The following is a 10,486-nucleotide window of genomic DNA, read 5'->3' as shown; positions in this document are numbered from 1 at the left end:
GATCATTGGTACGCTGTTCCCTCTTCTTTGACTGGTCTACGCGACAAAAGTCTTTATAAATCCGTATTAATGACCTCCGTGCGTGCAAACTCAAGAAATGTGATTTCAGACGACGTAATGTATATTTTTAGTCACAGTCTTCAAGGCAAGTAAACCTTTGCTACAAAACCCTTCAAATCTTGGCTCCCATACCCCTCATAACCTTGAGTTGTTGTCGAACACCAAAGTCCAACCTAAACGTGACAAAAAATGATGAGCGCTTCCGTTACTCACAACAAGAGTCGAGACAAGACGACATTAAGAACAAAGGGTCTCACATGATCTCTTCTGATCCTCCAGGAATAGCAGCACCTCTGACATCTATTTGCGCAAACATATTGGTGTGAGCATATTGGTGAAAGTTACTAGTGGCTTTATTTCACGAGAAGGCTGTTACCTCTGTAGAGACGTTCGACCTTCTCGCCTTGACCTCCTTTGGTGTAGGCTACGTGACAATTTTCGACGTTAACACTCATGTAATCAGTTCTTGTTGGGAAACCAAGACACTTACCAATACCACCCATTATCTGAGATGCTTCACGAGCGCACTTCAATTGAAAGAGTCAGCCAATGAACTATTTCACTGCATAAAATGTTGGTGGTCAACTTACAAGTTCGAAAGTCAATGAGCATTGGGCTTTCAGCAAAGCGATGGGACCACCTAATAATCTGTCGGCATCATCGTGAGAGAGTTTGCCCCAGTTGTAGGTTACCGATTCAGTCCATGCTTGAGTAGCTAAAAAATGGGTAATTCGTGAACTTCAGCATAGTTGGTACATCTGGAAAACTCTTCTTCATTCAAGTTACCTTCAATCAAACGAGCCATGTGTCCAAATTTGTTACCTAAGTAGTCCGAGATATGTTAACCATTTGTTGCAAAAATGTAAATAGGCACGGGTATGAACAAGACGTACGGATGACACCGTGCTCGATCAAGAATTGACCGAACGTCTTCCTACGATTTGCGTACTTCATAGCCTATTATCGGTGTTTCAGGTTGAGTCAGCCAAACATTCCAATTCTGTGGCAACAAGTTTTGATTTTGTCACCTCTTCAAAGCAAACACGAGCTTGACGAACGACACCCCAACAAATACCCAGACGTTCGTGGTTAAAGTTCTTCATGATTTGCTTGAATCCTTCGCCCTCTGACAGATAGAAAAAATTAGCATTGGTAAGAAATATCAGTTTCGTCTCAAACCGTGGAAAACAAACCTTTGCCGATAATGTTGGAGACTGGTACTTTGACATTCTCCATCATGACGTCTTGACAGATACAGGAGAAATCTTAGCTGATGCATTTCACATTCACACAATTTGGATTTGGTCTTACATGCAGTTCCCGATCCGATATTGCCTTGAGCTGAAACGGCTCTGGTCTTGAGTCCAGGCATACCACTAATGACAAAATTTAATATACTTACAAGCAATTTCACGAGAGAGTCCTGGTTTTACAACTCACCGTTCGAGTAACAACATGGACAATCCATTGCCACCAGCGTTACCAGTTCTCACACCAGTAATGAAAAAGTCCGCCCAGACACCGTTAGTGATCCACTTCTTCTCTCCGTTGACGATGAAATGCTTGCCATCTGGTGTGAGGACACCGTTGGTTACCATTCCTGCCACGTCACTTCCGGCGTCTAACAACAGATATTTAGCAAAAACTAGCGAACTTTTCCTAACAGATGATTGAGACGCTTTACATACATGGTTCACTGATAGCCAAACAGGAAGTCTTGAGACCAGCAAGACAAGGAATCAACACCTTTTGCTTCATTTCGTCATTTCCAAAGTTGTAAATGGCAGGGAGAGCAATCATGGGGCCAGTGTTGAGACCGGCAGAGATTCCTGGTTGTTATTTTGTGTGAGTGTGTGACGAAGGGATTAAAACAATAACTTGGCAGACAAAATGACAAACCTGTTGATGCACAACGAGCCAATTCATCAGTGACAATCAATTCATGCTGGAAAAGGAACGCATTAGATCAATGATTAGACATATAAAGACGCAAGCTTTCCAAAAAGCTTGGGACTCACGAAAACATCCCAATCTTCAGGTTTGATTCCACATGGTGGACCACATGGAGCTGTGACAACGGAGATTCTTTTAGTCACTATAGTCATAATCCAGTTTCATTCATAAAGCATATGTTACCATATTCAGAGGGCCATTTCTTGGCTCCCATGAATGGTACTAGTAATCCCAACTGTCCCCAATGCTTGTAGACTGATAATGGGAACATCTTGGCGTTCTCCCATTCTAGTGCGAAGGGAGTCTATCACAACAAAAGAATGGTCAAATAACTGGAAAGGGGGGTTTTGATGGGGGAAAATCTACCCTTACCAGCGTTTCGGCAACAACGCCTCGTACGTAGTCTCTCAGGTCTTTGTGAGATTGGTTGTAGTATGGGGTATACCATCCTTGGTACCTGTAACGATTCAATGCTTAGTTTTGACAACAGAACAAACCTAAACATGACTTGTACCATGATGGATCCTGTTTTTTTGAATTTTGAGTCAGAAATTGAGAAACTGTACAGGGGAAAGAACGAGTAACATACTCCATAAGGAACCAGTTCCCCGTACAGCTTTCCATCTTCTTTTGGTGGCAGCTTCTCAGCACCGTCAAGTTCTCCTATGACGAGTTTCGGACCGTATGACCCCAGAACGGTAACAGTATTGTGGAATTGAGCAAACTGCTGTGTACAATCCTTTCCTAGAACAGTCATCAAGATACGACGACCTCCACTATCGGGTTGAATAAACACATTGAGCATTTTGCTTATGGCATTATTTTTGTAAAACGATCAATAAGAGATGCCGTACGGGTGGCTTTCCAAGAAATCGGTGACATCGTAGACCTATATGAAAACTGTGTTAGAAGCTGAGATGACACCAAGAGTTTACTCGACATTTGTTACTTTTGAGTTGATTGCAACCCAAGCAGAATCTTCATGATTGTGCTTTGCCAATTCAGCCAGACTGATCTTCTTCAGGCTACCAGTTTGAGTGGCCATGGTATGCGTTTTAATGAAACAGTTAGTAGTAGTCGCAGTGTTCTCGCGATGTAAAGTCCTCCCTTGAGAAAGATTCTGAGAAAAGGAGGGCAGGCATGTACGACGCAACAAGAACGTGACGTCACAACAGAATACAACACAGACTTGTCCTTTGATTCCATCAGTTCATTTGACGTGTCGCTATGGATCGAAAGCATAGAAATCACGTATTTTTGTATTATTACTGGGGTTTGAAGTCCACATTGTAAACCAGGAACTTTGAACGAGTAGACCATGACAGATTGTTGGAACCTGGATTCTTGTAAACAAATAAATCCAAACTTAAATTCGAGCTCCCATAGCTCTAGCGACTTTCAGTTGTTGGCGGATACCAAAGTCCAACCTGATCGAAAAAAACAATGAGAATCTCAAACTCGCAACAACAAGAGTCAAAACAAAGAGAAAGAGAAAAAATGACAACAATGGCTCACATAATCTCCTCTGAACCGCCAGGGATAGCAGCTCCTCTGACATCTATTGTTGCATACAATTGGCGTGAGTGAGGGTTTCAAGTGACAGCGTCTTGCTCGAGAGTCGATGTTTACCTCGGTAGAGACGTTCAACGCGCTCTCCTTGACCTCCCTTGGTGTAGGCTACGCGATCATTTGTCAAGGTTAGTAATTTCGACCAGCATTTAAGTAGGTGCTTGTTTCCTGCGACAAACCCTTACCAATTCCACCCATTATCTGAGAAGCTTCACGAGCGCACTACATTCAGAAGATACGATTGGACGATGAGACAGTTCACATGCCAATGAATGTTTCACTATAGACACGTTTCATTCAACTTACGAGCTCGAACGTGATGGAGCATTGAGCTTTGCAAAGAGCGATTGGGCCAGACAAGGCCTTGTCGGCTTCTTCCTTGGTCATCTTGTCCCTATAAAGAGATTGTCAACAATAGTTCATCAAGGTGCAAGAGACGAGTTCAACCCATACCAGTTGTAGCAAATCATTTCAAGCCATGCTTGAGTTGCTGCAAAAATACACGATGATAAACAACACTTCTTATTCACTCGTGTGTTCGGCTGTCACTGGCATACCTTCAATCATACGAGCCATATGACCGAACTTGTTACCTAACGTTGACAAAGAAAGTGAGATTACCAGTTCAATAGCTCTGACGTTGGAAAGCACCAGTAAAGCGTACGGATAACACCGTGTTCAATCAAGAATTGGCCAAAAGTCTTTCTCTTGTTTGCGTATCGCATGGCCTGGAAGAGTACGAGCGGTTAACGTCTGCTCGATAAAGTTGATGCCGCTGTTTTAAATTCACGTTACCTCTTCATAGCACATTCGTGCTTGACGAACAGTACCCATACAGATTCCCAAACGCTCGTGGTTGAAGTTGAAGACACTAAAGAGGTTGGAAAATAGAGAAAGCGTTAGCAAGAACAGCCTCTGACCAGACACAACTTATGCGTACCTGTATTTGAAGCCTTGCCCTTCAACACCAATGACGTTCTCAACTGGCACTTTAACCTTATCCATCATGACATCTGTGGAAGACGAAAACGAGTCAATCCCAACCATGCATGCTTCTTGCTCACATACAACTAAATTGGTCCCTCACATGCAGTCCCAGATCCAATATTTCCTTGCGCATGGACAGCTCTCGTCGTGAGTCCAGGCATGCCACGTTCAAGCAAGAGGAAGCTCAAACCACTGGCTCCAGAACCACCAGTTCTGACCAGAGTAACGAAGTAGTCACTCCACACACCGTTGGTCTAAATAGTGAGAAGCAAGTCGTTCAGTAATCATGCATGCAACAAGTACATCCATACAAAGGTGTTGAGAAAATACTTACAATCCATTTCTTTTCACCAGACACAATAAAGTGTTTGCCATCTGGTGTCTTTTCACCACGAGTCTGCAAGTTGGCAATATCTGAGCCGGCATATGGTTCTGAGACAGCCAAACAGATTGTCTTTTTACCACTGAGTACGTCTTTAATGATCTTCTCCTTCAAGTAGTCGGAGGCGAAGGAGCTGATGACGGGTAGAGCCTGCAAAAAAGACGATTAAAAAAGCGGATTTCGAAATGAAAAGAGGACAAGCTTACTATCGATGGACCTGTTGTCAAAGCAGCTACAATACCAGTCGATGCACACCGGCTCATCTCATCAGCCATAATCAGTTCATGGAAAATGTTCCATTCAGAGGGCTTTACACCACCAGGAGGATCTACGTTTGCAAGTAGTTCACAGTCAAGTTGCGATATCACAATCAAATGTAAACCCCGAACCGTGCTCTTACCACAAGGAGCATACTTGCTAGGCCAAGGTCTCATTCCAAGTGCAGGTACAAGCAGCCCACGCTGCCCGAAGCTCGAATAAAGCGTTCGAGGCACTTGCTTGTCATTCTCGAATTGGAAGGCGAATGGAGTCAATTCTCGGTCAGTTACTTCACGTATGTAGGTTCGTAGACGTTTGTGTGATTCGTTGTAGAATACGGATTTCCAGCCTTGATACCATGATGGATCCTGTGCTACCAGAAATTAAAAGTTGGATGCAAATGAAACGAACAGCAAGACGTACACCATATGGAATCAATTCTCCAAAGAGTTCAGTAGATGGTTTGGGAGCTTCCTTTTCAGCACCGTCAAGTTCCCCAATGACTAGTTTGGGGCCGTAAGTGCCCATAACGGTTGCCTAACATTGCAAGAAGGTCTATGTGAGTTTGGCGTGAGTTGAAGAAAGTGACGTATCTTCACTTACGACATTGTGGAATTGTACGAATTGTTGAGTACATTCCTTTCCGATTACACCCATAAGAATACGCTTTCCACCTGACCGAAAAACACAAAAAGAGTTCAGCTTTAACCTCCACTGACATGTGGCTGCAGAATAATCCAAATCGTGTATTTTGTGAATTCGAACATTCCAAAATGTCGAATCTTGCATACAATTCCACTCGTCGACAACCAAAATCCTCAAATGTCAAAACCAACATAAAAACTGACACAATCACAATCACAAACCTGGATGTCCATCGATGAAATCTGTCAGATCAAATACCTATTATATCAATGCATTGGATACTAAGATACACCAAGACGACTTCGCTCAAGTTACATATACCTTTCCATTAATAGCGACCCAAGCAGAATCCTCGTTATTGTGTTTGGCCAATTCAGCAAGACTGATCTTCTTCAAACTGCTAGTTTGAGTGGCCATGGTTTCTGAATTCTTTGATTACTTTTATATATGTAGTAGTGGTATCTGCTTGCAAGGCTTGTGGCCGATTTTGCTTGGTGACACTAAATACCTTGCATGTCAACATGTGTTCTCTGCTTATTACGTCAGGGTGGTCCAATTGATGTACGAAATGAGGCATCTTGCAAACGTGTCGTAGCTCTGATCAGTCCTGATCTTCTAGTTTAATCGTCATCTGCTTGTTGTTTGATGCAAAGATTCCCACTCGCGTCTTTTACAACCAAACCACCAGCCAACAGAAAGTGGCCAAAAAAAGCCAACACGAAACAGGTCCACGAAACGCAAGTTTCCACCGATATACGACGCCTTTATTGATAAAGAACAAAATACTGAAAAAGTAGAAACTATGAGGTTATTTTCACCACTATGTACAGATACACCTTCTCCTGCGTGGGATGCCATACATTCACATTGTCACTTTGCTGCTTTTTAATTTACATTGATAATTCACATCTCTCTCCTTATTTAACCACCCAAATGAGCAGATATCCCAACCTGGTCGTATCTAACCGTCATTGTTGGATACGATCCAATAGCCAACCATACAAGAGCCGTGGAATCGGTACTCAGAGTACCGCATCCTTTAATAGTATCATGTACAGCCAGTTTGGTGATCTTTAGCAAGAGTGGTGGTGATGGAATGTCTTGTCCATATGCAGGGAGAACCCAGTTGGTGGCGGTATCCATGACACCGATGGGACCATCAATGTTGGTCATGTTGGCTTTGATGTAGCTGATGGTAATGTCGGAGCCGGTTGGGTTATCGGCGTAGACCTACAGTTGCAAACAAACAGTGAGATTCAGCGACTTTAGTCATTTCATTTCTTGAGGTAGAGAACAATTCAACTTGATCTTACCGTCAACCAAACCAAGTACTGAGCCAAATTATTCAGTCGAATACCAGCACGCTTTACAATAGGTTGTTGGATACCAGGCATGGTAGTATCAACCGATACTTGAGAGAATACAGACTTTAAAGCAGGGAATACGGTACTATTTACACTTCCAATAGCGGTAACATGTTGGTCTTGACCAGCCAAGTACTGGGTAACCATTTGAGCACCAACAGTGACGGCGTCTGGTGTAAGAGGATTATATACTACTTTGCCAACCATAGCATTGTCTCCGGGTGCGACTGAAAATGTGTCGAAAAACATTTTACCAATATTTTGTGCGGCGTAGAATACGTCGAAGCTGACGGATGAGACGTTCAATTCTACATTGGATGGATTCGAGACCTATCATTGAAAAGTGTGAGTAAACCAAGCGTCTGTCAAGATAGCCAAAAAAAATCCTTCAAGTTTGGAACAATTCGTACAGTAAGAGGCACCGACAATTTAACACCATTAGCGTCACCACCAGTGACTTGAGCTTGTCCACTAACGGAAGCCTTTGTCAACTTTCCTAGACCTTCCAAGACGATGGGGTATGTGAAGGGCATGTTGTGGATGGTGACAGATCCGATGGCAGTTTGCATGACAACATCGGCAGTGCCTTGGACTAGACAAGTGGTGTTTGTGGTAGACGAGAAGACCTGGCTCATGATGGCACTAAAGACGGCTTCTTGACCTGGGATGATATTTATTGTGCTGTTGGCGGCATCGACCTGGGTGTGTGAATTTTGAACAAATGTAAGACTTCTAACTATCTCCTTTCGCAAGAAAACGCAAGAGTTCCAAACAGTATGATTTGATGCAAATAACCCGCAACAACCACAGCAGTTACTTACGACCATGAAACCATAATCAGATCCACCTCCAGCTGCCAAAGAACTAGTCTTTACAGTACCAAACGTAGCTCCATTATAAGTCATATTGAATTGCTCGGTGATAGAGGTAAAGTTGACCCCAAATCCAAACGGCAGATTAACAGCAGCCATAAGCCCAGGCATAACCAATACAGGAGCAGTAGTAGCGGATCCATCGAATCGTAATCCGACACTAGGAATTTGGATACTAGATACGATTTGTGTCGACTGTCCAAATACATTAACGTCGGTTGTCAGGCCATGGAAGGCAGAGTACAGCCAGTTTATAGATGGACTGACGGTATCACCGACGGCTTGAAAGGTGGTTGTAGCGCCAGCAATGTATAGACTGAATTGTTGGGATGCGAGACCGTTTGTGCTGTTTGTTCCGTTTACGTTTAGTAAGTTACCGGCCATGTTGATGATGTTGGATCCAGGAGCGAGGTTTACAGGTGATCCGGATGATACCTGTCCGTACATGACGCCTTGGTAGAGAATGTTGAATTGGACTGTTCCCATTGCAATGGCGAATGGCGAAGGGTTGGGAAAGTCGACTGATAGTAGGATGTGGATGCCGCCAGCGACATCATCATTTGGTAGATCGAATGCCTTCACGACTGTGTTTTTCAAGCCGTTCAAAGCTACAAAAGGGGACGAGTATAAGTGTCTTGATGTCGGCAGTGCCAGGCAAAAAGAGCAGAACACATGTATTATTAATGATATGTCAAACATACCATCAATCCTAACAGTCTTGGCAATAGCAATATTCTTAATAACAATACCGACCCAGTTAACAGATACAGATCCAACCAAATCCCATTCAACATACTCGGAACTTCCCAATTCACGAGTAAAAGCCGCGAATATAGAGGGGTCATCTAGACTAACAGTTTGGGAGCTCTCGATAATAGAGTTACCACCTTGAATATAAAAGTTGGGGAGATTTGCTAGCTTAAACATGGGTTGGTTTTTCCACACTGTTTGGATTGGACCATCGAATGAGACCATGGAGCTAAAGATACCGCCACCAGAGACGCCCAGTAAAAGGTGGAGATCAAAGGACGTGTTTGTTGGGTTGGAGATGTTGGCTTGTCTGACGTCAATGGTCGAGTTGGCCAGAGAGTGGCCTATTCATGCATTTTTTGTCAGTTGGAGTCGCTGAGTATCTCAATCAAGTGTTTTGGATGCCATTAAATTGACCAGAGGTTACGGCAATGCAATGCAATCATGACTTACGAGCAATGAAGGGAATCAAAAAGTAGTATGCAAAGGGCAGAGCAGCACCAATAAATAAGATGATTCCGATCAGCGTCCAGAACCTAGGTAAATAATCCAACAGTGTTATTAAAATTCCAAACAAATAAAGAACAGTACCAGACTTACGGAGCCCAACGGCGACGTCTTGACTTGGTACTAAGATCATTCAGCTGAGCATCCGTTACAGGGCGCCCCGTTAGACGAGCCAATGTAGAAGCTTCCACAGCAGTAAGCTTCGTTGGTACATCCTTGAAAGAGTTTCTTTTCGACACTCCTTTACGAATACTATATCGGTGCAACCACGTTGGTTTGCGTTCAGGAGCAGCACCATTTAACAAGTCCTTCTTTTCGTCTTCAACTGGACTAGCAGGGACTTTATCTTCTGCAGAAGCTGCAGCGGCGTCAGTAGGTGAGGCAGGAGCCTCGGTATCATCATTATCAGCAGCAGTAGCTTGTTGATGGTCGTCCTCGTCAACGTTTATTAGAGTCCCGACGTTTGGCGAGTCGGGAATAACGACGACAGGGGCGTCGTCACTGATATCTACAGCAATCATACCCATAGATTTCTTGTATGGCGGGATGTTGGATTTTGCTTCTTGCAAGTCAGCAGAAGCAGCAGTAGCCGAGTTTGATCGTTTAAGGCGAGGCAATGCAAACTCCTTGAATATGCCGCCATATACCGACTTGCTACGTGACAGGTTACTCATCGTGTCGGGATTGATTTCTTGATTTGCGTACTAGTTGACCAGATCTGTAAGGGGAATGTACCAGATCTTGAAAGTTTACGAGGCCACGAATGAAAGGGGGAGGACCCATGACGGTGTTGACCGTAGTTCGGAGGTAAAAAGGTGTCTCGTCTTTCCTTTTAAATAGGCGACACACATGATGATTGGATGGCAAAGACAAGAAAACACGAAAAGTTCTCTCCGAATGTTGCCCCTAGGGACGGTCAACGTCGGTAAAGAAAGATGGAATCGTTTCTGTAACTCCAGAACGGCATGATCGATCTGCTGTCCTCTCTGTACTCCTGCCGAAGTGTCGTGTGGTGTTGCTTGTGAGGTCCTTTTTTCTTTTCAAACATTTTTACAGTTTCGGTCGGCTACCTGAGACGATGACGAATGTGAGGGAGTGATAAGGGACACGATGCCAGCCTTTTGATGAATGTAAGTTCA

The 10,486-nt window shown here is 43.7% G+C and overlaps 2 protein-coding genes across 2 annotated transcripts; both read right to left on the bottom strand.

Moving 5' to 3' along the window:
- Nucleotides 1–172: 172 nt before the first annotated feature.
- On the bottom strand, nucleotides 173–3,058 carry SmJEL517_g05812 (uncharacterized protein; the record flags this gene model as incomplete). The annotated part of the gene is made up of 20 exons (XM_031171738.1): nucleotides 173–233; nucleotides 318–360; nucleotides 437–484; nucleotides 551–587; nucleotides 651–775; nucleotides 847–882; nucleotides 954–1,017; nucleotides 1,089–1,186; nucleotides 1,254–1,304; nucleotides 1,372–1,436; nucleotides 1,501–1,681; nucleotides 1,749–1,889; nucleotides 1,960–2,005; nucleotides 2,079–2,128; nucleotides 2,197–2,317; nucleotides 2,386–2,470; nucleotides 2,528–2,538; nucleotides 2,603–2,789; nucleotides 2,868–2,902; nucleotides 2,963–3,058. 20 exons carry the CDS (start codon nucleotides 3,056–3,058, stop codon nucleotides 173–175), a joined length of 1,581 nt encoding a protein of 526 aa, XP_031022288.1.
- Nucleotides 3,059–3,379: 321 nt separating this feature from the next.
- SmJEL517_g05811 (uncharacterized protein) lies at nucleotides 3,380–6,271 on the bottom strand (the record flags this gene model as incomplete). Its single annotated transcript, XM_031171737.1, has 18 exons — nucleotides 3,380–3,440; nucleotides 3,529–3,571; nucleotides 3,643–3,690; nucleotides 3,768–3,804; nucleotides 3,889–3,976; nucleotides 4,036–4,072; nucleotides 4,140–4,175; nucleotides 4,247–4,310; nucleotides 4,378–4,453; nucleotides 4,523–4,595; nucleotides 4,670–4,823; nucleotides 4,904–5,101; nucleotides 5,158–5,279; nucleotides 5,352–5,577; nucleotides 5,633–5,746; nucleotides 5,813–5,883; nucleotides 6,076–6,112; nucleotides 6,176–6,271. 18 exons carry the CDS (start codon nucleotides 6,269–6,271, stop codon nucleotides 3,380–3,382), a joined length of 1,581 nt encoding a protein of 526 aa, XP_031022289.1.
- Between the last annotated feature and the right edge of the window lie 4,215 nt (nucleotides 6,272–10,486).

This window comes from Synchytrium microbalum, assembly GCF_006535985.1.
Source record: "Synchytrium microbalum strain JEL517 chromosome Unknown SmJEL517_scf0060, whole genome shotgun sequence".
Classification (NCBI taxonomy): domain Eukaryota; kingdom Fungi; phylum Chytridiomycota; class Chytridiomycetes; order Synchytriales; family Synchytriaceae; genus Synchytrium; species Synchytrium microbalum.
Note: the sequence above shows the minus strand (reverse complement) of the source record. Positions and strands in the feature narration are given on the sequence as shown.